The sequence below is a fragment of the Crocodylus siamensis genome, chromosome 9 (assembly GCF_052110815.1).
Source record: "Crocodylus siamensis isolate JL-2025a chromosome 9, ASM5211081v1, whole genome shotgun sequence".
NCBI classification, from domain to species: domain Eukaryota; kingdom Metazoa; phylum Chordata; order Crocodylia; family Crocodylidae; genus Crocodylus; species Crocodylus siamensis.
The window spans coordinates 50,375,686-50,398,132 of NC_143403.1; the positions used below are offsets into that span (position 1 = coordinate 50,375,686).

Sequence of the window (22,447 nt, forward strand, 5' to 3'; positions counted from 1 at the left end):
CACTCCCCTCCCCTCCCCCCCGCTGCTGCTCCTGCCACCACTTCTCCCACTTGCCGCTCTTCCCCTGTCACTCCCCTGTTCTCCTGCCTGCTGGCCAGCCACCACCACTTCCCTCCTGTCTGCCGCCACCACTTCCCTACCTGTGGGGCTGGGGTCAGAGCTGTCCCATGGGCGAGTGTGGGAGTACAGTACATGCTGCCCCCATGGGAGTGAGCAGGGCTCAGCCCCATGTGAGCATAACAGGGGCAGGCCAGATGCAGTGATTGATAGGCACCTGCCCACGGGCCAGATGAAATCGCCTGATGGTCCTAATCTGGCCCATAGGATGCATTTTGCTGCCCCCCCCCCAATAGTAGAGGGTTTTGTTTTGCAGAGATGTAACATACATGTAGGATTAAAACTTGAGTCCTAAAAGCTAGAATGAAATGTGGTTCTATTTAGATCATTTTGACAGAAAGGTATTTTGAAAGATTTTTTTTCTGTGTGCATCTGTCTCATATAATACAAGTCGCTTATCACCATCTCAGGTATGCGTGGTGTCTCCTGGTATCATTTTCCAGGTGATACCCTTACCATATAAAAATTGGATTCTACCAAAACAGAATAACTTGTTCTGTTATAAGGTGCGCAGAGCACGGTGGAGCTGGTCTTAGTAACGGTCTTCCTTTTGAAAGCTGCTATACGTGAAGTGTTGATTTGACTTTGTATAAATTGTCAATTTCTGCTCCAGTGTCTCTTGACTGTCCACTCGCTACCTGATCTGCTTGTATTTCAGACCAACGGCTGGTACATTCTTCCTGAATAAACTTGCCTTGCTCAGCTGTAAATTGACCCTCTTTTCCTCTCTCTCTCTCACCCTGTCCTACCAACACAGATGGAGGCAACTATGATATTGTTAATGATGTGTCCAGCCCAGCAGCAGGGGACTGCTGCTCTCGGCAAAGTTCTGCCAGGCACAACTGGGAAATGAACTACCAAGAGGCAGCAATCTACCTCCAGGTGAGCCCTGCTTAGTGTTGCAATGTAAGCATCTGCCCCATGTTTGAGGAGGAGAGTAGCCTGCTGGTATATAATTTGGTGAAATGAACTTTTGAGTCATGATGATTATTAAATACAGAAAACTATATCAGTGCCATTGCAATTTTAGAATCTTGATTCTTTGCCAGGGACTGTCTCCTTACAGTCAGAACAGGAAACTGAGACATAGATATAGGTAGTAGCTGAAATATAATTGTTTCTGTGAAAAGCATCTCTTGGGTCCCTGACTATTTTGTATCTCTTCTATTTCTTTCCACCCCTTGAAAAGACTTTCCAGTGCAGCAGTTTTCCCTCCAGTGAAGAGAAGGTGGATGTGCAGTCCATCATTCAGTCACTAATGAGTGATTCAAAGTGCTCCTTGCTTCCTGTTCCTTGTCCCAACAGGCTAAACATTTTGCTGCTTACAGCATTTCTGCTTACCTGGCTTGGACCTCAGTACTTAATTTGTGCAATAAGTCTTCATCAATAAAGTGATGACAATACCAAGCCAAAAGTGCTACTTGGGACACTCCTAAGTTTTTTAATGTGAACTCATTTTTAACTTGGAAAGTTGCTGTGATTGTACAGTGAGTTAATACAGTGTCTCATTGCAATGCATATAGTAGGTTTAGTTCTTCAGATATGCATGTTATTGATCAAGGCAACAGCAGTGGCTTTATTGATGCTGTCGTTGAAGTGGAAGAGACATGACTAAACAATTTGAGAGGTATTTTAAGTTTAACAGCACCTTCAGGCACGGCTGTGCTATCTGAACAAGAGGGCTTAGCTGTCCAACAGTGTTTTGGATTGATTAGTTACCAACAGGCAGAATTTGGGCTGCTTTTCCTGCTACAAATTTGTTTTCTGAAACATGAGTAAGAGAGTTCCGTACTGGTGTGAAGTTGGGTCCATCTTTAAGCGAGCAATCATTTGTATGGGGCTCACTGCTTTGTTTTGTTTACAATCTGGATCACTGGCCTAACCATTCTTTTTTGCTACAAAACTGGTTAGACAGCTGAACAGAACACGAGGTCACTCTTGCTATTTGGAATTGACTATATTTCCTCACGAGGTGGTTAAGTGAGATCAGATCATTAGATCCAATAGCAGGTCTTTGAAGGGGGCAGCTCAACCCTGATCCAGTTGTACAGGGAAAGGGGGCTTGGCTTGGCCCTGACTTAGTTAGCAGAGGAGGGTTGCAGCCTGGCTCCAACCCGCTATGCTGGATTTGGGATTTTTTGGCAATGGAGAGGGATGGCAGTGTTAACTGCCACTGCTTCCCCTCCACCAAATTTCCTAACTTGTGGGAAGCCCCGTAGGGCAGATTCCAAGGCTCTGGGCTGTATTTGGCCCTCAGGCTGGAGGTTGAGCACCCTGGACGAAACAGTTCTCCCATTTTGAAGCATTTTTTCTGTCTTCCCTATCTTGCATTAAGTGAAAGCCAAACTGCAGTAGTTTACCCCTTGAATGCCACAGGGTATAAATTAGCTTTACATACTGTAAGGTAGGAGTAGACGGAAGAAATGGTTGCAGCAGAAAAAGTGACGCTTCCTGATGGGTGGCAAGTCTTCCTTAAAGCAGTGTAATTGGTTTTTCCCCACCCTCTCTCACTGTCTTCACTATCTCCTTCTGACCATGAGTACTTACCCACCCCTCTTCAGTATCTTAAAATCCTATGACAACCAGAGCAGTTGGTTTCTTGGAAAAGCCATGTTAGGGAAGAATCAGATATTTAACTGTCAGAGTCAAGGGGAGGGAAGGGAGCTCAGTGTGGAATCTGAATAATCTTATTCCTAGAGGTTACATAAATGATGAAGCCGCTGCAGTTAATCAGTTGCAAGCCAATAACTGGAATGTAGTAACTGACTTTTTCGATGTAAATTAAAAGGCCTAAGCAAGCTGGAATGACAGATCAGTGCATAGATCTTTTCAATTTTTCATGGATTCCACTTCTTACATAATTATTATGAATGAATTGGACATAATATATTTGTGTTCTACCAAATAATGGCTCCTCCACAGTGATTTTTGCCAGGCCCAGCATTTATCTTGGCCTTCAAAAGCCACAACTGTTAACCAGTTGGCCCTGAACTTGTCAGCGTTCTTTCAAGTTTTGCCCCAGAGAAGTGAGCAGTTTCATCTGGGAAGATGTGCAAGTAGTTACAAACAAACAAACAAACAAACAAAAAACCCCATCCCAGAGGGCTTCTATTCACTGAGTTTTTGCCTGTCTTCCAAAATTACGTCAATACAGTTCTTCATTTGCAGGCTGCTGGCTTTCAAAGCAGGCATACCACAGATGTGTAGTATACTACTGAAGTGTACTTATTGTGCATATAAGGTGCATGCCTGGTGTTTACAAGCATATACACAATGTCACCTCCTAATTAGCATGCCCCTGGAAGTCAAAGCCTGTGAATTCTGGTCCTGGCTCTGACTTCTCCAAGTGACACCTAACTTCTTCCACCCTTCCCCCCCGCCCCAAATAAATAAAGGATCAGGCTTACCTCTCTGTAAAATGGGATAATACAACTTGCATCACAGAGCTACTGCAGGTGTTACTTAACACTCCTAAAATGCTTAATGCTCTTTAGATGGACAGGACTATTTTAGTGCAAAACATAACTAATGCTGCTGTTTTTCTTAATAGGAAGGGGAAGACAATGATAAATTCTCCACCCACCCCGAAAATGCCAAAGCGCTGGCTGCCTACCTCTTTGCACACAATCACCTTTTCTACCTAATGGAACTGACCACAGCACTGCTTCTCCTCCTGCTGTCTCTGTGCGAGGCCCCTGCCGTCCCTATGCTCCGCCTTGGCATCTATGTACGTACTTCAAGGGCAGAATGAACTGGGTGGCTGGACATAGAAGAAGAAAGCAGTGCCAGAAGGAGTAACTGCTTTGTTTTGGGAGTTGAGGGGGAGCAGCAGCAATATTTCTTCTGCAGCAAATATGTGCCTGCACAACAGAATTGTTTTCCATCTTGTTTGTTGGCATATCTTTTTGATTTAAGAATTTTATTTAAAATCCTTTATAGGAAGAAAGTGTGGTTGATCATTGTCTATCCTGAATAAACATTGTGAACTGTTCAGATACCATCAAATTGTCAAGGGAACTTTTACTTGCGGGATGTTTTAGAAAGGTTCCATCTCTCTAGTCATACTGCCCATGGTATATTTGGGTAGAGAGTCATTAGCAACCCTTTAAAATACAAATGGTTTAAATCCTCCTTCTGTGATGCATTGAGGGGAGTGTAGCACCAGTCTCATTTCAGACACTGATTCTTACCATGGCCTTCAGCAAGTCATTAGATTGTGATATTGTAGATTCCTTCTTTATAGTGGGTATATTTACCTTGCCCCTCAGTGTTGACAATTCATTAATGGCTTTTAAAATACTTTGCACACATAAGTCATAAGTTTTCGAAGGTTCACCTTTCCTTGCTTGGGTTCACATCTACAAACAAATTATGGGTGCAGACTGCAGAATTTATGTCTTTACCTAATTATGTATATAGATGGATGCTTGTCTACTTCAATTTGTGAAGGATTGTACCTGCACACAGGAAATCTGGTCCTTGTGTACTTGTGTCCACTATCTAAGAGCTAATTATTATTGCCATTTATGCTAAAGATTCTATTTTTAGTCATCCAGGATTTTTATCAATTATCCATAATTGTATTTTCAAAACAAAACATGTCTGCATCTTTGAAAAATATCCTCTGTCTTTGGGTCTTCCTCTTGTACTGTTTAAGAATTTTTCAAAACAGGCTATTTCTGAGAGAGAGATTTTTAAAAAAACTGAAGTAATTTGGCAGAAAATATTTGCTGCACTCAAACAGTTCAAAATGAATTTCTAAAAATGATTTGTCAGGATTAGGAATAAATTGTGAGAGTGCTTTTTAATTAGAAGCTGTTAAAAAGGGGTGCCAGACATTTTAAAGATATTGGTGTTGTACCAAAAATGTTATGCTGCCAATGTTTAAATCTTAGGGGATGGTATACTGAAAAAAACTGCATAAATTTAGTGAACATTCAGGATTTCCTGCCATGCTATAAAAAACCAAACAAAACCCTGACCTCTACAATGCTGTGGCTTGTTGTCCAAGTCACAAGCTTCTTGAAAACAAAACTGAGGCTTGTGAAGTGGTTGTTACTAGTAGAAAATAGGGTCAAATGTAGTGGTTGTCTGATTTACAGGTCCATGCAACCCTGGAGCTGTTTGCATTAGTAGTGGTGGTCTTTGAACTGTCTGTGAAGATGAGATGGTTAGGCTTCAACACCTACATCAGACACAAAAGGACCATGGTAAAGGTAAGTTCCCTATCTCTTGTCCCTGTTCAGTGCTCTTTCTCAGTGTGGTTCTTTGGTTGCTGATAACGTATTGGGCTGTTAAATAGCGTCAGTTTTGTATCCCAACCACATAGTAGTATGATGAAAGGCTCTGTTGCTCCCTCTCTCAGCCTGTTCCATGTGACTGGTGTGGCCCTGCTTTCTGTGGCCTAGTCACATCGGGCAGCCCCATGCCTCATCTGCATATACATTTTTGAAGGGTCCCAGGACTCCTGACAAGAACACCTGGTTCCAGTCATGAATGGGGGTGCTAATTAGCACATGGATCCTTTGTGGGAGGGTATCTGGAGCACACGTATGTACTGAGCAGTGCTGGGCTGTGGGGTCACTATGGCTAGAAGTGCCGTGAACTTTGCTGGAGCCCAGCCCAGCCCAATGAACTATATGATAAATCAGGAGCCTTTTTAAGGTTTTGGACTAATATGCATAGTTTGTACTATGTATAAGTAGGTAGAAATATGCTGCTCAGATGTGTTTTTTATGGAAAACTTTTATTAAAACTTAAGGCAGTTTGCAAAAAAGTGAAATGCATCAATTCTGGATGAACTAAGTCTGTAAGTACACATAGTAGTTTGCATATATGCAAGTTACAAGTATGTTTATTTCAAAAACTGTGGTTTTGGTCCCTTGCATTCCCCCCTTTCTTCCCCCCCCAGCCACTATTTTCCTTGCTTAGCAGTGGGAGGGAGATGAATTCAAGACAAACATCTATCTTGTGATTAGATTCTATACCTCAAATTATTTTAAAAATATACATTTTCCATATATTGAATCCTAATAGTTGGGGTTTGTCTTAAAATCAGGGTCATCTTAGTCAAGTAAATATGGTATATGAACTGTTTCCTATCACAGAATTGTGGGGTCTTTCCCACTTAGAATTAAACCCTTAAAGTATCTTTCTCTTGTTAACACTACTTCAAAATTCTGGAAGAGGTTGGGATCCCGCAGTGCAATGTGCTGACTTGTGGAAGCATGTTTAGGACCCTGTGAATGTGGCTGTGTTGTCCAGCTGTCAGGAGATAAGAGGGGAATGATATGGGACATACTTTTTATATTTGGGCCTGGATATTACTCCTCTTTTGTATTTTTCTGTTTTGGTTGCTAAATGCACAGTCTAGCCAACATGCAGAAGACCCTTATCTTGGCAGTGGGGAAGGGTGACTGTGGTTTTTGTTTTGTTTTTTTGCTTTGTAATAATAGTTGTTTTCTCCTCTGATTCTCTCTTGCAGACTTTTGTCCTATTTGTGCAGTTTATAGAGGCCATAGTGGTCTTAGTACGTCAGACTTCACACATCCGAGTAACAAGAGCGTTGCGGTGCATCTTCTTAGTGGATTGCCATTACTGTGGAGCAGTTAGAAGGTGCCTGGCTGCCTGCCTACTTGGCTATGTCCTTAGTTCTACATGAAACAGAAATCCAGCTAAAGCTTTGCTTTTACACGCAGCCTGTAAAAAGAACTCTCTTTTTCACAGATGTGTTTGTAGGGACCTACAGAAATCAGGGCAGCTGCCATCTGACTTTGCAGCCCAAGCATGGTGCCCAGTGCCATTTTTGTGGCAGAGCATGGTGCCCCCCATGCCTCTGATTGGCTGAGGGGCTCCAGAAGTCCCACCCCTCCCAGGAGATGGACGGCCTCAAACTGGGGCTTGCTAATGCATCAATTAATGGCTTCCATGGACTTAATCTCCTAATTAAGCCCATGGAAGCCATTAATTGACTCATTATTAAGCAGTCTAGGATGGGATTAATGGCTTCAGTAGGGTTGATCAAGCCCATGGAAGCTATTAACTGCATCCTAGACTGCTTAATAATGCGTCAATTAATGGCTTCCATAGGGTTGATTAGGGGTTTAAGCCCATAGAAGCCATTAGTGTGTTAGTAAGCAGTCTAGTATGCAGTTAATGGCTTCCATGGGCTTGACCACACACCAGGAACGGAGGCAGCTCCTCGCACAGTGCTGTTAAAACACATGGGTCCCCCAGTGGGTGGGTAGTCAGGCAGCATTGGGCTGGGCATTTGCAATGCAGTGCAATGCAGAAAAGCAGGAAGAAACGCGGAAGTTGGGCTTTTTTGCAAGCCTCATGACTGGTGCCTGGACTGAGCTTATGTTGGGGGCTCAGCCTCTAATTTGCTCCCCCATACTTCAGGATGCTAGGGCTTCCTGCCATTTTCTGTTTTGCACCTCCCTTTTTTTCCTGCTTGCTTAACGATTTCACTCCTTTTTGTATGGACCAGGCTTTTTCACAGAGACCAACCAAATTCTCAGCTTCTGTGAATATTGTCAATCCAGGTGGTCCCTATGCATTTCATATTTACTGTGGGGATTCCTTGGACTAGTAGCACTGCAGAGAAGTGATCTGGGAACTGCATCTGTGATAGAGAATGTTGTGTACTCTAAAACTTGTATGTTGTGCTCATTTAGGGAGATTATATAAGAAGTGACTAGAGAGCCTAAAGGCTACCAAAGAAAGTAACATAATGGAAATAGTTTTATTTGCAGTACCGGAAAGCTAACTTCAGAGAAAAGAAATGTCTTGGAAAATTAATGTTATGGAGCCACATAACATTGTGCTGCTGCATGGGAGAGCCAGGTCTTGGGAATGAGTTTGACATACTCACTTCTTGAAGCTAACATAACTTGGATAGGATATATATGGATTCTAGGGATATGCAAACATGCTGGAAGAGTTTTGGGGATAGACGCTTTGGAGGGGTCAGTCCAGCCCAACCCTGAGCACGTACATCTCATAGTAGCAGAGATGGTGAGAAGACAGTGTTCTGGAGCATCTGTATATATCCCTGCCCATGCAGAATTGATCCCCATACATTTTCTACTGCATATATGCAGACACTTGCATGCATACAGTAGTTCACTGTTGACACATGGATTAAATGTTTCCTCCTTTTCAGGAATCTACGACAGATCTTTCAGTCTCTCCCTCCTTTCATCGACATCCTTGCCCTTTTGCTTTTCTTCATGGTGATCTTTGGCATCTTGGGTAAGTTGCTTTCATGTTGGATTAAGCTAAACACCTTCTTACAGTAATTTTCAACAGTTAGTGCGCGACAAAAGAATTTGGCATGACAAGGTGGAAGGAAACTTGTGGCATTTCAGATGGTCAGTGCCTTGTTAGCAGAACAGCCACTGTCTATGGTCAGGCAGTCTGTCCAAGCATTTGGCATGCCAAGTTTTCAGTCAAAACAAGGGACCTGGTAGAATGACAAAAGATGGTTAGGCTTCTTGACTCTTCATACCATCATCTGGGAATGGCTGTGAAAATGGAAGATCTTCAGGGATAAGGGCAGGCAGTTAATGCTTGTTTTGCTGCTTTGGGGATGGAGAACAGGGGGAAAAGGAAGATGAGAAGGAAGTAGAGACTCACAAAAGGGAAGAGAGAATGAATCTAATAAAAATGGAATGCGTTGTCTGATGAAAAGAAAAATGAAAATGAAAAAAGGGGGTGGAATATAATCCAAGAAGAAGAAAACCTGCAGAGCCAAATCTTGTTCTGTTCTGAGCTGGGGTCTTGTGGGATATGTGTGAAGTTGGAGAGAAGAGCATAGAGCAGGGCTGTGCAAAATATGGCCCATGGACTGGATCTGCCACCAAGGGATTTTCTCTGTCCTGCAGCAGGTCCCTCAGTCCCCCTGTGCCCAGGCATTTGGGGGGGCGACACAGCCCAGCCCCACATCGCATGCAGCCAGTCCTGCCACCACTGGGCATGCAGTCAGGCTGCAGCTGGGGCAGCACAGCAATTGGACTGTTTCTTGGCAGCCCTGACAGTGGTGGTGGCTTCTTCCAGGTGCCACAGCCTCTGGACCTGGCCCTACTGCCCAAGTGCCCTGGCCCATCTGCCCTGGTGGGACCCATGCAGGCAAGACACTCAGCCAGGTGGCTGGGATGGTGCCATGGGGAGTGGTGTCCAGGAGCAAGACAGGAGGAGGGAGGAGGGGCCTGGGGCACAGCCACGATCTGCTGCCTGCACACTGCTGCAACAGTCATGGGCTCTGTGGGCGTGGACATGCAGGGAGTGGATTGCCGCTTTGTCTTGGCCTGACCTTGCAGTGTCACCACCCCAGGATCCTGGTCCTGGATGCAGTTCCTCCCCTGCCCATAGCCCCATCCATCTGGCCCTAGGCCATGCCTGTGCAGCTCTCGGCTGGTCTCTGTGAAGACACCCCATGATTGCTGGGCAGCGACAGCCTGGGGCCAGGGCTGTGGCAAGCCCCAGTTCTGTAGGTAGGGATGTGCAGGGAGCAGATCGTGGCTCTGCCTCTGCCCAACACTGTCACCGCCCTACAATCCTGGAGTCTCCACGGAGACTAGCTGAGACCCATGTAGGCAGGACATGTGGCTGAGTGAAAAGGATGGAGCTGCAGGGGAGCTGCGTCCAGGCCTGAGAGGCATCTTGAGGTAGTGATAGTGCGGGGCCAGGGCCTGGGGCAGAGCTGTGATCTGCTCCCTGCATGCCCCTGCCTGTGGAACTGGTGCCCCTTGCAGGGGCATGGGCAGAAGATCATGGGTCTGCCCTGGCTCCAGCCCTTTGCTATCATCACCCTGTGATCCAACCCCATGATCCTGCAGTCTCCTGCCTATCCTGCTCCTGAACACCACTGCCCCATTCCACATAGGGAGTTTTGGTGAGCAGTTGGGGGAGAGGAGCTGACTCAGCCAGTGACAGCTCACCCGTGGGCCCAAATAATTGTTCACCCCTGGTATAGGGTGTCTTTTAGTTTTTCCCCAATGAACTTCTTCACTTCCACTTTCCTCTTCTGAAGGTTCTCTTTACAAGATTCATCAGTGTCAGTGACTTCAGGCCTTATAATTTGAGTAAAGTCCTGTTGTTCACACTGGCAGTAATATCTGATCCTCTGCATTTAGCATAGGTTTTACAAGATGTCAAGGTGATAAAGAATCAGACTTGCATAACATCAAAGCTGGTGTACACCTGACATGCTGCATATAAATATGAAATAAAAGCACTGTCATTTAACTAGGTGGCTTGAAGTTAGAGGATGCCCTTTTTTTGTTGCTTGGAATTAAATGACATTTTTATTTTCCCTCCCTCCTTTCCTCTTCCTATTTTTCTCTAGGTTTTTATTTGTTTTCTCCTAACCACTCGGATCCTGTAAGTAACAAGAGATTTGTCAGTCTTAGATTTTAAATTCCATTTGATCAGTTTTAAAGAACAAATCCAAACAGTCTGTTTTAGGATGTAGGTATACTTTGGCTCCTGAATCATGTTTTCTGGGAGGGCAGATCTTACTTGACTTTAGCAATAAAAAAGGGGTTAGACTTACAGGTTTTTTACACAGTTAGCTAAGGGTAAAACCTCATGGGAAACAGTAAATAAAACAGTCAGGAAATTCCAAAGGGGTGCTACATTTATCGCTCTCTCCTCCCTTGGTATTTTACAGTTCAAAGCAAACCATGGCTTCTGGCTGTCTTGTGGGAGGCAGATGGTTGGAATTGCAGCAAAAGATATAGGTGAACAAATAGTCTTGGAAAACTCCCCTTAAAAATCTTGCAGTTATAAGTTCCTACTCAGCAAGTCTGATAGCAGGATGGTAAGGAAATTGAGTAATCTATAAAAATGTGCAGGCAGAATTTAATTGTTTAATCCTTCACATAGAATTTCACTACATTTGGCTTTAAAAAAAATCAGCAATTGCGCATCAAGAGCACTGTCAGAGAGATCCAGTGAGTCTTAGAAGGGAAGTTGATTCACTGTGGAAGTGTAGCTTTCTTGATGCCAATATGCGACTGGCCTGCATTTAGTTGTGAATTTATTCTCTTTCAGTATTTCAGTACCTTAGAGAACAGCCTTGTGAATCTTTTTGTCCTTCTGACCACTTCAAAGTAAGTGTATGCCTGCTTTTAATGGGACTTTACTTTGCTCCCCAAATGAGTTTTGCACAGCAGAAAAAATATTTCTGTGTCTGTAGCTGTGGCATCCTGTCTTTTCTCAGCACAGAATAAGCTATTGTGAGAGAAACCTGTATTTAAAGACACTACTACGCACTTTTCCCCACTCCTTATCTCTGAGGAACTGCTATTTTTCACCCTTAAGCCCAGTGAAGCCAATTTTTAAGGATGACCTTGTTGTTGAAGCATAGTTCTAAGAAGAAAATTGTAGTTTTTCCCCTTGGTCTGCTCCTATAATACTGTGCAGCTGTGGGGAAGTTGCTTCGTATTCCTGTGCCTAACTTTTCCCATCTAGAAAATGAGGATAATGATACTTGTGAGCTGATGCCTATCTTCCAAGGGGGTTCTGATGTTTAATAATGATACAAGCCTCCATAGTTTTGTAGTAAGGGCTCTGTAGAACTGCAGTCCTGAACACTTATTGTTTTAAATAAGCAGTAGATATGTTGCAAATCTTTGCTGCCTGTTAGTTTTTAGGTACAGTTAGTATATAGGTCTATAATCTGCATATTTGGTAAGCCACTGACTGCATCCCGCAGAAAATTTTTAGGATATTGGGTTGTCTATATCTAAACAGAGTCTCTGTGTACATAGTGCAGCCATCTAATGACGTGGAAAAGCTGCATGAATACAAATATTTTACGTGATGATGCATTGTCTTATGTCTTTTGGGGACAGTTTCCCTGATGTGATGATGCCATCTTATGCCCGAAATCCCTGGTCCTGTGTCTTCTTCATAGTGTATCTCTCCATTGAGCATTATTTCATAATGAATTTGGTAAGTATCTTCCAAAACCCTCAACCTCCTTTTCTCTAGTTTAATCTTGCTGTGGGATTCTTCACTTTTTGCATTGTTTTCATAGCAGGGTACTTGTTGGACTCATTCATGCTAACAATGACTTACTGGGCTTAAAAAGGTTATACTTGTGACAAAGTGAATATTACTATCAGTCATAAAGAAGTTATTTTTGTAATCATACATAAAAACTGTCTCAATATCCTTCAGTATCTTTCCTTTTTTCAACCTCTTGCCTATTAATAACCTGCCTGCAGTACTAGGTTCCCTCATCTTAATGTATCATGTTGTACAAGTATTTTGCATTCTTGGTCAATATGGGTGGACAGTTAGCAAAGAATTCTAAAGTTGAAATGGTTAAATTGAGTAATGCTGATGAAATTTTAAGTGTAGCAGCTCTGGCATTATCTCTGTAATTTTTGTATAGGGGAGTGGGGCGTGCCATGCCTCTTGCTGCTCCACATCCCCTGGAGGGCTGCTGGGCTGTTCCTGGAGACGCATACCCTTGGATCTGTGTGTGGGATGATATCAAGTTGCCATTCCCTAGCCCCAGCCTCACTCACTCCCTTCCTCAACACCTGGGAACATATCTCTGTTAGGACTGTCCAAAGCTTCGCTAGCCGATTCGGCAGCTAAATCTCCAGATCCGAATTGGCCAAATTCAAATCACTGTCCCTAAAATCATCAGAATCGAATACTTGCTGCTTCGCACAGGCCTAGTATGCAACCCTGTATAGCAACTATACTGTTAGGCCTCTTTACTGAGTGCTTGTATACCTATGTACTACACATTAATTGTAATACATAGGAACAGTAACTCTGTAGTCTTTGAATGCCATCAGTCTGTTAATTTGCAGATGTACCCGAAAGCTTGCAAAGAACATTTTCCAACTATTTAGTTGATCTAATACAAGATATCACATTTACCCAAAGAACCTTGTCTGCTGATGGGTACGGATGACATTCATATCTTAAACCAGTCTCACCTGATGTAAAGTCCTATGTAGAGGTTTGGTTTGGTTTGTCTGGGGACCTATTTGACAGCTTCTATTGAAAGTATAAAAGCAGAAAATAAACCTTGCTCCCCTGAGTCTGCTACTTTGAAATGATCATGCACTCCGCATGTCATTTGAAATTATGCACAGGTTTGTAGAGTTAGTCATTGTATGACTCAGTAGTTATAAGAGCTGTGTAGCTTTACCTATGCACCAATTGGAAAATGTAACTCTGGTTCCATTAATTCTGTGGTGTCCAGCTAGCTTAGAGATCCCCAAGTCCCCTGGATCTCACACTGCCACAGCAGAATTTCTTCTGCTAGCAGCTTTTGCGCCTGTGTGTCTCTGTGGTGTCTATTGCTGCATGCCTAGCAGGACATGTTATAAAGATCAAAGCTTGACTTACCTCTTAGATGCAGGGGTAGCAGTGGACGTAGTCTTTCTGGACCTTCGGAAGGCCTTCGACATTATCTCTCACCCCATTCTCATTAAAAAAACTGGGGTACTGTGGTGTCGACACCTACACAGTCAAATGGGTCATCAACTGGCTGGAGGTCCGCACCCAGAGAGTGGTGGTGGACGGGTCATTTTCGACCTGGAGGGATGTGGGCAGTGGGGTTCCGTAGGGCTCGGGCCCTTACTGTTCAACATCTTCATCAGCGACTTGGATGAGGGGGTAAGTAGCACCCTGTTCAAATTTGCTGATGACACTAAGATGTGGGGGGATGTGGGCACGTTAGAAGGAAGGAATAGGCTTCAATCGGACCTAGACAGGTTACAGGGGTGGGTGGACGAGAATAAGATGGGATTCAACACTGACAAGTGCAAGGTGATGAACCTGTGGAGGAAGAACTAGCACCATACCTACAGGCTGGGGAACTCCCTTCTTGTCAGTGCAGAGGCAGAAAAGGATCTTGGAGTTGTCATTGATGCCAAGATGAATATGGGCCGGCAGTGTGGGGATGCATAGCATCATAGAATCAATGGGTGGGAAGGGACCTAGGCAGATCATCTAGTCCATGGGCAGGAAGGAGCACTGGGGGTGGCAGGGGTCATAAGACCTCAGCCAGGTGCCTATCCAGTCTCCTCTTGAAGATTTCCAGGGAAGATGAGAGCACCACCTCTCTGGGAAGCCTATTCCAGGCTCTGGCCACCCTTATTAGGAAGAACTACTTCACTATCTAACTTAAACCTATCCTCCCTCAGCTTGTGGCCATTGTTCCTGATGACTCCAAGGGGGTCCCTGGTGAACAGACTTTCCCCGAATCCCTGCTGGTGGCTCCTGATAAAGTTGTAGGAAGCCACAAGATCCCCCCTCAGTCTCCTCTGGTGGAGATTGAATAGATTCAGGTCCCTCAGCCTCTCCTCATAGGGCTGGCCATGGAGGCCCTCAACCATATGACTGGCCCTTCTCTGGGCCCTCTCCAGGTTCTCCACGTCCTTCTTGAAGTGCGGCACCCAGAACTGGACATAGTACAACAGCTGTGGCCTGACCAGTGCCGCATAGAGGGGGAGCAAGACCTCTCTGGCACTGTTAGTGATGCCCCTGTTGATGCAGGACAGGTGCAGTTGGCTCTGCCTATTGCTTCATCACATTGGCGACTCATATTCATCCTGAAGTCAATCCTGACCCCAAGATCCCTCTCTGCCTCTGTGCTGCCAAGAGGGTCAGCCCCTAACCTCTAACCATAATGCTGGTTTCCTCTCCCCAAGTGCAGCATCCTGCACTTGTCCTTGTTGAACCGCATCCTGTTCAGATCCGCCCACTTCTCTAACCTATCCAGGTCTGCCTGGATGCGGTCCCTGCCTGCCGGTGTATTCACTTTACCCCACAGCTTGGTGTCATCAGCGAACTTGTACAGGGTGCACTCCACACCCTCGTCCAGGTCGCTAATGACCGAGCCTTAGGGGACTCCGCTGCCCACACCCTCCCAGGTTGACATCGATCCGTCCACCACCACTTTCTGGGTTCGCCCTTGGAGCCAGTTTGCCACCCATGTGACCGTGCATTCGTCAATGCTGCAGTCCCTCAGCTTGCCCACCAGAATTGGGTAGGACACTGTGTTGAAGGCCTTCTGGAAGTCCAAGAAGATGACATCGACTTCCTCCTTCCCATCTAAGCTCTTTGTTACCTGGTCATAGAAAGAGACCAGGTTAGTCGGGCAGGATCGGCCTTGCACGAACCCATGCTGGTTACCCCTCAACCTCATTTCCCCTGCAGGGCTCTTATAAATGTGGCTCTTGATAACTTTTTCAAAGACCTTCCCCAGGACAGAAGGTCAGGAAGGCAAACCGCACCTCGTCATGCATCTACAGATGCATCTCAGGCAGGTCCTAGAAGGTGATCCTCCCCCCCATGTGGCACTGGTCAGGCCACAGCTGGAGTACTGCATCCAGTTCTGGGCGCAGCACTTCAGGAGGGATGTGGACAACATGGAGAGGGTCCAGAGGAGGGCCACTTGCATGATCAGGGGGCAGCAGGGCAGGCCTTACGAGGAGAGGTTAAGGGACCTGAACCTGTCCAGCCTCCACAAGAGAAGGCTGAGGGGGTGGGATCTAGTGGCCTGTTACAAACTAGTCAGAGGAGACCAGCAGGCACTGGGGGAGTCCCTGTTTCCCCCGAGCACTGCCAGAAGTGACTAGAAATAAGTCACAAGCTGGCAGAGGGTAAATTCAGATTAGACATCAAGAGGTGCTACTTCACGGTCAGGGCGGCTAGGATCTGGAACCAACTTCCAAGAGAAGTGGTGCTGGCTCCTACCCTGGGGGTCTTTAAGAGAAGGCTAGATGTACACCTTGCTGGGGTCATTTGACCCCGGTACTCTTCTGCCATGGAAGGGGATCAGACTTGATGATCTGCTCAGGACCCTTCTGACCCTACTAACTATGAAACCTTGTCTCATCTCTCTAGCTTCTGGCTGTCGTGTTCGACACATTCAGTGATATTGAAAAGAAGAAGTTCAAGTCCCTGCTGCTGCACAAACGCACAGCCATCCGGTATGCTTACCGTCTGCTCACCAAACAGGTATGGGGTCTTTCTCTGTAGGAATTACCTATCCTACACCACTGGAAAGAGGTTGATGATACCATCCTTAAAAGCACTGGAGGATTTGTAGTGTTTAAAAAGAGCTTATGACAGAGCCTACTGTGATCAGAAACTTGAGCTAAGTGACAAGTGAAGGGGAGGGTTAAGCATACAGATATCTTGCAGGGTGTAACCAGCAAGGAAAAAGAATGATTTTTAGCCCAGTGAAGACACTGATAACAAAGAGTAAAAAGATTAAATGTGGGAAACGTACCTGTATTAGACTGTAGAAAATTCCTAAAGCAAGCCATGAAAAACATAGTGCTTGGGACTTTTGGCTGGACACAACATGATAAAAAATGATCCTGTGATGGCCAGTGTTCCTAATCCCAGGAGAATTTACCGATCTGGGCTAATCTGAGTACACTAAAATAAAAGCTTGAGTGTGCCTGCTAACCGTGGTAATAGTGACTTCTTATCCTGATGCTTAAATCCTGTCTAGAAATGAATCTAAGTGATACTTGCACGCCCTAGCTTATGTGCTCCTCAGCTTCCTCCTTCCTGATTCACTTATGGCAACCTTTTCTTTGTAGAATCCATCTGGAATCTCATTCACGCATTTGGAAGGGCTGTTACGATTTTACAAGCCTCGGATGTGTGCCAGAGATCGTTATCTCACTTTCAGAGCACTGAATCAAAGCAATACACCTTTAGTCAGGTAGGAAAATACTGCTGTGTCCTGGATTCCTGGCACTGTGTGCCGGAACCATGCATTGGAGGGGTTGGTGTGGTTTCCTGAAGGAGATTCATCCAGAACAAAGGCTTAAATGCAGCTCCTGGGGTTGAGGAGCCTCTGACATCTTGGGGTGTTTGGAGGTGAACCTGTGCTTTAAAGGAGTTCTGAGATTTGCTTTGTTTTACATTCTGCTCATAAAGGGGTGATTTTTCCTTTCTGTCTTTGTAGAGATATATAGTGCTTTTTTTGTGGCGGCCACTAAACAGAGGTGAAAAACAGAGGCCCTTGGAATAGAGGAGTGGGAAAACTGGGAACTGCCTTAGACTTTGGAACCTGCAAAGAGTGGAGGGCTTTTGCATGTGCAGTGCAACCTCAGGCTCCCAGTCACCTAGCAAACATAATCAGCTGCTGGAGTTTCACTGACTAAAGCTCAACTCTCTTTAATCCCTAAAAATCATAGAGCTCTGCATTAATATTTGTGTAATTACTGGTGAATCCTTGTCAGGTTGCAGTTAACTCCAAGCAAAATATAAAGGGGTGAAAGAACTCGGATGATAGGAACAAGAAAACCTGAAGGGGAACAGGGAGGCAGTGTCAAGCTGAAAGTGAAAACATAGGTTGACATTTGTGTGGTGAATTTGATTTCTCCATGAAGCCAGGCTCCTGAAAGAAATGAGTCTGGATGTCTGGTAAAAGGGGTTGGGTCCCAAGGGTCCGCATCTTAAAGGTGTTTAGATGCCTGTCTGCATCTTCTAAGGCACCCAAGTCCTTTTAAGTCTAATCCGGAGACTGTTCACATGGTCCCTTTTATGACATGCATTCATAAGTAAAAAGTCCTATGGGCCAGATCTTCCCTGTGCTTAAGTATGATCCTATTTCAGGCTGCTAGGGTTCCTGAAAAACTGTTGACACCAAACGTGGGTGGTCCTCCTCCTCAGTGCTTTTTTGTAAATAGTTTTAAGGCTTAGATGAGTCTGTTACCAAAAATGATGCATTAATAGATTTTTCAGGGACTTGAGCAGGGTGCAGTAAGACTGCAGTTGGGCACTGTTCCAAGTCTACTCAAGTGCCTAATAGGTAGAGTAGAATCTGGCCCCCTTCCAGCTTTATTTTTATTCAAAAGTTGAAACAATATTTTAAAAACAAATGAAGCAGGAGAGGAGGCAGTTGACAAATAACAAGTTAAGATGGTTGTCTTGGATGGCCTAAGTCCTGTGGCTTGAGTGGCATTTTATAATATAATAATTAGGTTATTGATCACCCTGTCAGTTGGTTGTAAGGCTTATGCAGACCCTTTATATTGGTGATATTTTAATTTATTGATTTACATTGCAGTATCATGCAAGAATACAAGTAAGCACAATCTTTGTATCAAAGATCTTCCAGCTGGGGGTGAAACAATCCCATGCACTAGTACGGGCTGGGGGCTGACTTGCTGGGCAGCAGCTCTGCAGAAAAGGACCTGGGGGTTACAGTGGATGATAAGCTGAATATGAGCCAGCAGTGTGCCCTTGTTGTAAAGAAGGCTAACGTCCTACTAGGCTGCATTTGTAGTTGTGTTGCTAGCAGGCCAAGGGAAGTGATTATTCCCCTCTATTCAGCACTGGTGAGGCCACATCTGGAGTACTATATTCAGTTTTGCCCCCCCCCCTCCAAACACGCGCACACACGCACGCGCGCACGCTACAGAAAGGATGTTGACAAGTTGGAGAGAGTCTAGTGGAGGGCAACAAAAATGGCGAGGGGGCTGGGGCACATGACTGCTGAGGAGAGGCTGAGGGACAACTGAGGAGAGAGATTTGATAGCAGCCTTCAACTACCTGAATGGGGGTTTGAAAGAGGATGGAGCTAGACTGTTCCTAGTGGTGACAGATGACAGGACAAGGAGCACCTGTCTCAAGTTGCAGCAAGGATGGTTTAGATTAGATATTGGAAAGAATTTTCTCACTAGGAGGGTAGTAAAGCACCAAGATACGTTACCCAGAGAGGTGGTGGACTTTCTGTCCTTGGAGGCTTTCAAAACCCAGGTAGACAAAGCTTTGGCTGGGATGATCTAGTTGGGGATGGTCCTGCTTTGAGCAGGGAGTTGGACTAGATAATTTTCTGAGGTCCCTTCCAACCCTAAAGTTCTATGATTTCTATTCTATGAAAGGAAGGCCTTCTGAGATCTTTGGCAAACCTCTATAGAAGTCAGTGGGACCAGTGTTTCACCATCAGTTTCTCTGAGGCCTGTTGCAGAAACGTGGTAGCTGTAATAGTTCATAAGGAGTACTTGCACTTGGGAAACCTTCATGCAAACAATGGATGAGGTGGATGTTGATCTTCAGCCATGGGAGCCAGTAACAAGCTAAAATTTCAGAAGAGCTTCATTGGAAAAAAATCTGTCGCTGAAAACATTCCCATGCTCACAATCACGTGCCATGTGCATACAGTCAGTGTATGCAAATAGTAAACAGTTACTGCTTTGATTGCAAAAACTAGTCGCAGAACTTTTGATCTGATTAATCTTTTTATCATTTTCTTGCAGTCTAAAGGATTTTTACAATTTCTATGAAGTTGTTGGCTTAAAATGGAAGGTAAGTGTTAAATGGAGGGATAGATGGAAAGCAGCCAAAGGGCTGCTGGGAGGAAAACAAAGATGCTGTAGAAAGAGAGAGAAGAGATGTCAGTAAAGGACATATCTCCTTCCCTTGCTCCGTTTTCTTATGGATGTAATATTTCTGTAGATTGAGGGCTCTGTCTGCACACCTGCTGATCCTGTCTGTTTCACTTGTAGGCAAAACGAAATTGTGAACACTGGTTTGATGACCTTCCACGGACAGCCTTCCTTATTTTTAAAGGTAGCCTGCTATTTTTAAATGTGGCATACATACGGAAGCCCTTTGAAAGAACATTTTCTTTGTAAGCTACTACAGGGAACAGACAAACTGCTCCTGATAAGTAGCCATGACAGGCAGAGTAATGAGTTTCCAGTGTGCTCAAAGGCTACAGTATGCTGACCTGTTAGAAACGGAGTTCCAGAAATATTCTCGGTGAACTGACCTAAAAACAACTTGTAAACTAAAGGAAGTCTTATAGTCTACTACAAAGTATTTGCCAAGTTTTGATCCCACCCAAAGCTTGAGTCATCTTGTATCGCAGCTTGCCAAGGAGTTCAGCTCAGGCTTCCTGATTGATGGGACTTGCAGACACTCTGAGGTTCATGTTTAACAGCAGCTATCTGTAAGGTAGATTTTGTAGCCTCAGGGGAACCAACAGTCTTTATAGTCACAGAGTGAATACAGTGTTTGCAGAGCATGTACAACTGATCTAAGATGAGATGTCAGGCTCATCTAGCCCCACGGGCCAAATAAGTGGCATAAGGCTGGTCACTGGGCTAAATCAGACTCCCCCGCATGCCTGATCCAATGCAGGCAGCATGCACTGCAGGTGGGACTGCCTAGGACTAGGCCTGAGCAGGTATTGCCAGCTGCGCACATCCCGGGCACTGCGCATAGCAGTAGTCTGATGCAGCACCAGGAGCCGATTATGGGGCTCCACAGGCTAGATCTGACTTGTGAGTCATATGTTTGACATCCCTGCTCTGAGAAGTTATAATAGAGCCCAAAAATATTTTTGTTTGGAATTTCCCCTACATATGCCACTGTCATACACCTGACCAGTTGTGCCTTACACACACACACACACACACACACACACACACACACACACACACACACACACACACACACACACACACACACACACACACACACATATATATATATATAGTGTATGTGTGTAAATAAAAAAACCCCCAAAAACTGAATAAGTAGATTTCTTTTAAAACTTCATAGGTTAATGGGGAACACAAATCACTGGATTGAACCAGGTGTAGGTTAGGCAGCTACTGTCTAAGTTCCTCATACAGCCATATGTTTTGAACTGTGTGCTAGTTCAATGATGTGGGCAAAGGCAGGACACCAGAAGGGTAAGAATGGCCAGTTCCCTGTCACATGAGTTTTACAGGTCAAGATTTGAAATTGAGGCCCAAAACGTGAAAGGTGGGTAATGGTACTAGAGCCTTTTGTGCTCCTATGCCAAGGAGTATTATGGAAAACAAGCTTAATTAGCTTCCAGGGAGAAATTTAAAGGAGTGGATACTCTTAGGCATGGAGGAGATGGCACGTTTGATATGTTTCTGTTTTTATGAAGAAAATCTACTTGTTTCCCTTCTTTATACAGGCATTAACATTCTGGTGCAATCCCAAGCATTCCAGTATGCCATGTGTGAGTATGAAAGTCCAATTCCTTTGACTCCATCTGCTGTGCTTTCTTCATTCTTTGGGTCAGAGACTCTTTGTTATGCATTTGTACAGTGCCAAGTGCGATGGTACTCAGTCTCTGATTGAAGCCACAAAACAAGTCATTCCTGTTTGTTTGCCATCTGGGAGGACTGCAGTTATGAATTTGCAACCAACCCAAAAGCTGCTTTGATTATCAGGTGTTGAATCCTGCCCTGGCTGAATTCTCATAAGAAATACTTCTTAGTCTGCTTATGGGACTAGTTTCCAAGGAAGGCAACTAGTGAATAATGCTTTGGTGGAGAAGGTGCATAGTCATTTTTGTTTACAGGCTTTCAGCTTGGATTCTGTTGCTGAGGGATGTTGCTGCAAGGGAGTGACTTGGCACTCAGCAGTCCAGTGCTGTACTGCATTTGGAAAATGCTAGTGAGCTTGCATTGCACAAGAGACTGATTCTGCTGCTCTGCTTTTCTGTGGAGGATAGAATGTTCCACCCCTCGTTCTGGTGTTTACATTAATCTTTCTTCATTCTGAATTGCTTTTCTTCTGTAAGAGACATGCCACTTTTGCTGAATCTGCTGCTAGAATGAAGGGATGGAGAGAAGGCCTACATCTTGGACTCTCTGTGTATGATCCCTTAGTAACATGTGGTACAAAAAGGTCTAGGAGAGGCTGGAGATGGTATTCTATCCACCCTATACTACTGCTGACAAGATATCAACATAGTCTGAAGCAATCCTTCAGATGTGGAAAGAAGATTATATACAGGAATTATCAGGGTGAAGTAGGAGATAATTTACCAGGGGGAATGTTGTACTGGCAGCTCTAATACTTTTTCTAACACTCTAATACTAATACTGAGATTCAGCAACTCTAATACTCTTTCTCCTAAAGAACCCTAAGCATTTTATGGAAATAGATGAAGTATTACATATGTTTTACAGGCTAGAAAACTTCTATGCATAGAACTCAATGATGTTTATTAGCTGAGTTGGGAGTACAGCCCAGATCTTTTGACCCCTCTTCATTCCATATCCTAACCTCTAGATCAATGGCTTTCAAACTGTTGTTCAACCTGGGGTTCTGTGGTAAGTCATCTGGGGTTCCTCAAGGAGACCAAGGGTAACAGTGGAGTGGGCTGGGAGGCAGTGCATTGCCATTGCTGGGTCAGGTTGCCTGGCTCATTGTCAGTCTTTAGGATAGGGGTCAGGGATTCCATAACAGAAGAAGTGATATGAGAGGATTCTGTGACTTTAGGAAGTTTGAAAACCACTACTCTAGATCATACTCTTGGCACATCTACGCAATGCCCTAT

General features: G+C 44.6%; 1 protein-coding gene across 1 annotated transcript in view; it reads left to right on the plus strand.

The window, feature by feature from the left end:
- TPCN1 (two pore segment channel 1) overlaps nucleotides 1-22,447 on the plus strand; it is a 65,241-nt gene that overhangs the window by 24,177 nt on the left and 18,617 nt on the right. Inside the window, exons 2-14 of the mRNA XM_090062424.1 lie at nucleotides 875-999; nucleotides 3,668-3,844; nucleotides 5,220-5,333; nucleotides 6,602-6,732; nucleotides 8,282-8,370; nucleotides 10,466-10,500; nucleotides 11,173-11,231; nucleotides 11,976-12,075; nucleotides 16,000-16,113; nucleotides 16,707-16,831; nucleotides 19,377-19,425; nucleotides 19,626-19,689; nucleotides 21,074-21,118. Of these exons, the coding sequence (XP_089918550.1) occupies nucleotides 875-999; nucleotides 3,668-3,844; nucleotides 5,220-5,333; nucleotides 6,602-6,732; nucleotides 8,282-8,370; nucleotides 10,466-10,500; nucleotides 11,173-11,231; nucleotides 11,976-12,075; nucleotides 16,000-16,113; nucleotides 16,707-16,831; nucleotides 19,377-19,425; nucleotides 19,626-19,689; nucleotides 21,074-21,118 (1,227 nt within the window). The remainder of the gene's footprint in view (nucleotides 1-874; nucleotides 1,000-3,667; nucleotides 3,845-5,219; nucleotides 5,334-6,601; nucleotides 6,733-8,281; nucleotides 8,371-10,465; nucleotides 10,501-11,172; nucleotides 11,232-11,975; nucleotides 12,076-15,999; nucleotides 16,114-16,706; nucleotides 16,832-19,376; nucleotides 19,426-19,625; nucleotides 19,690-21,073; nucleotides 21,119-22,447) is intronic.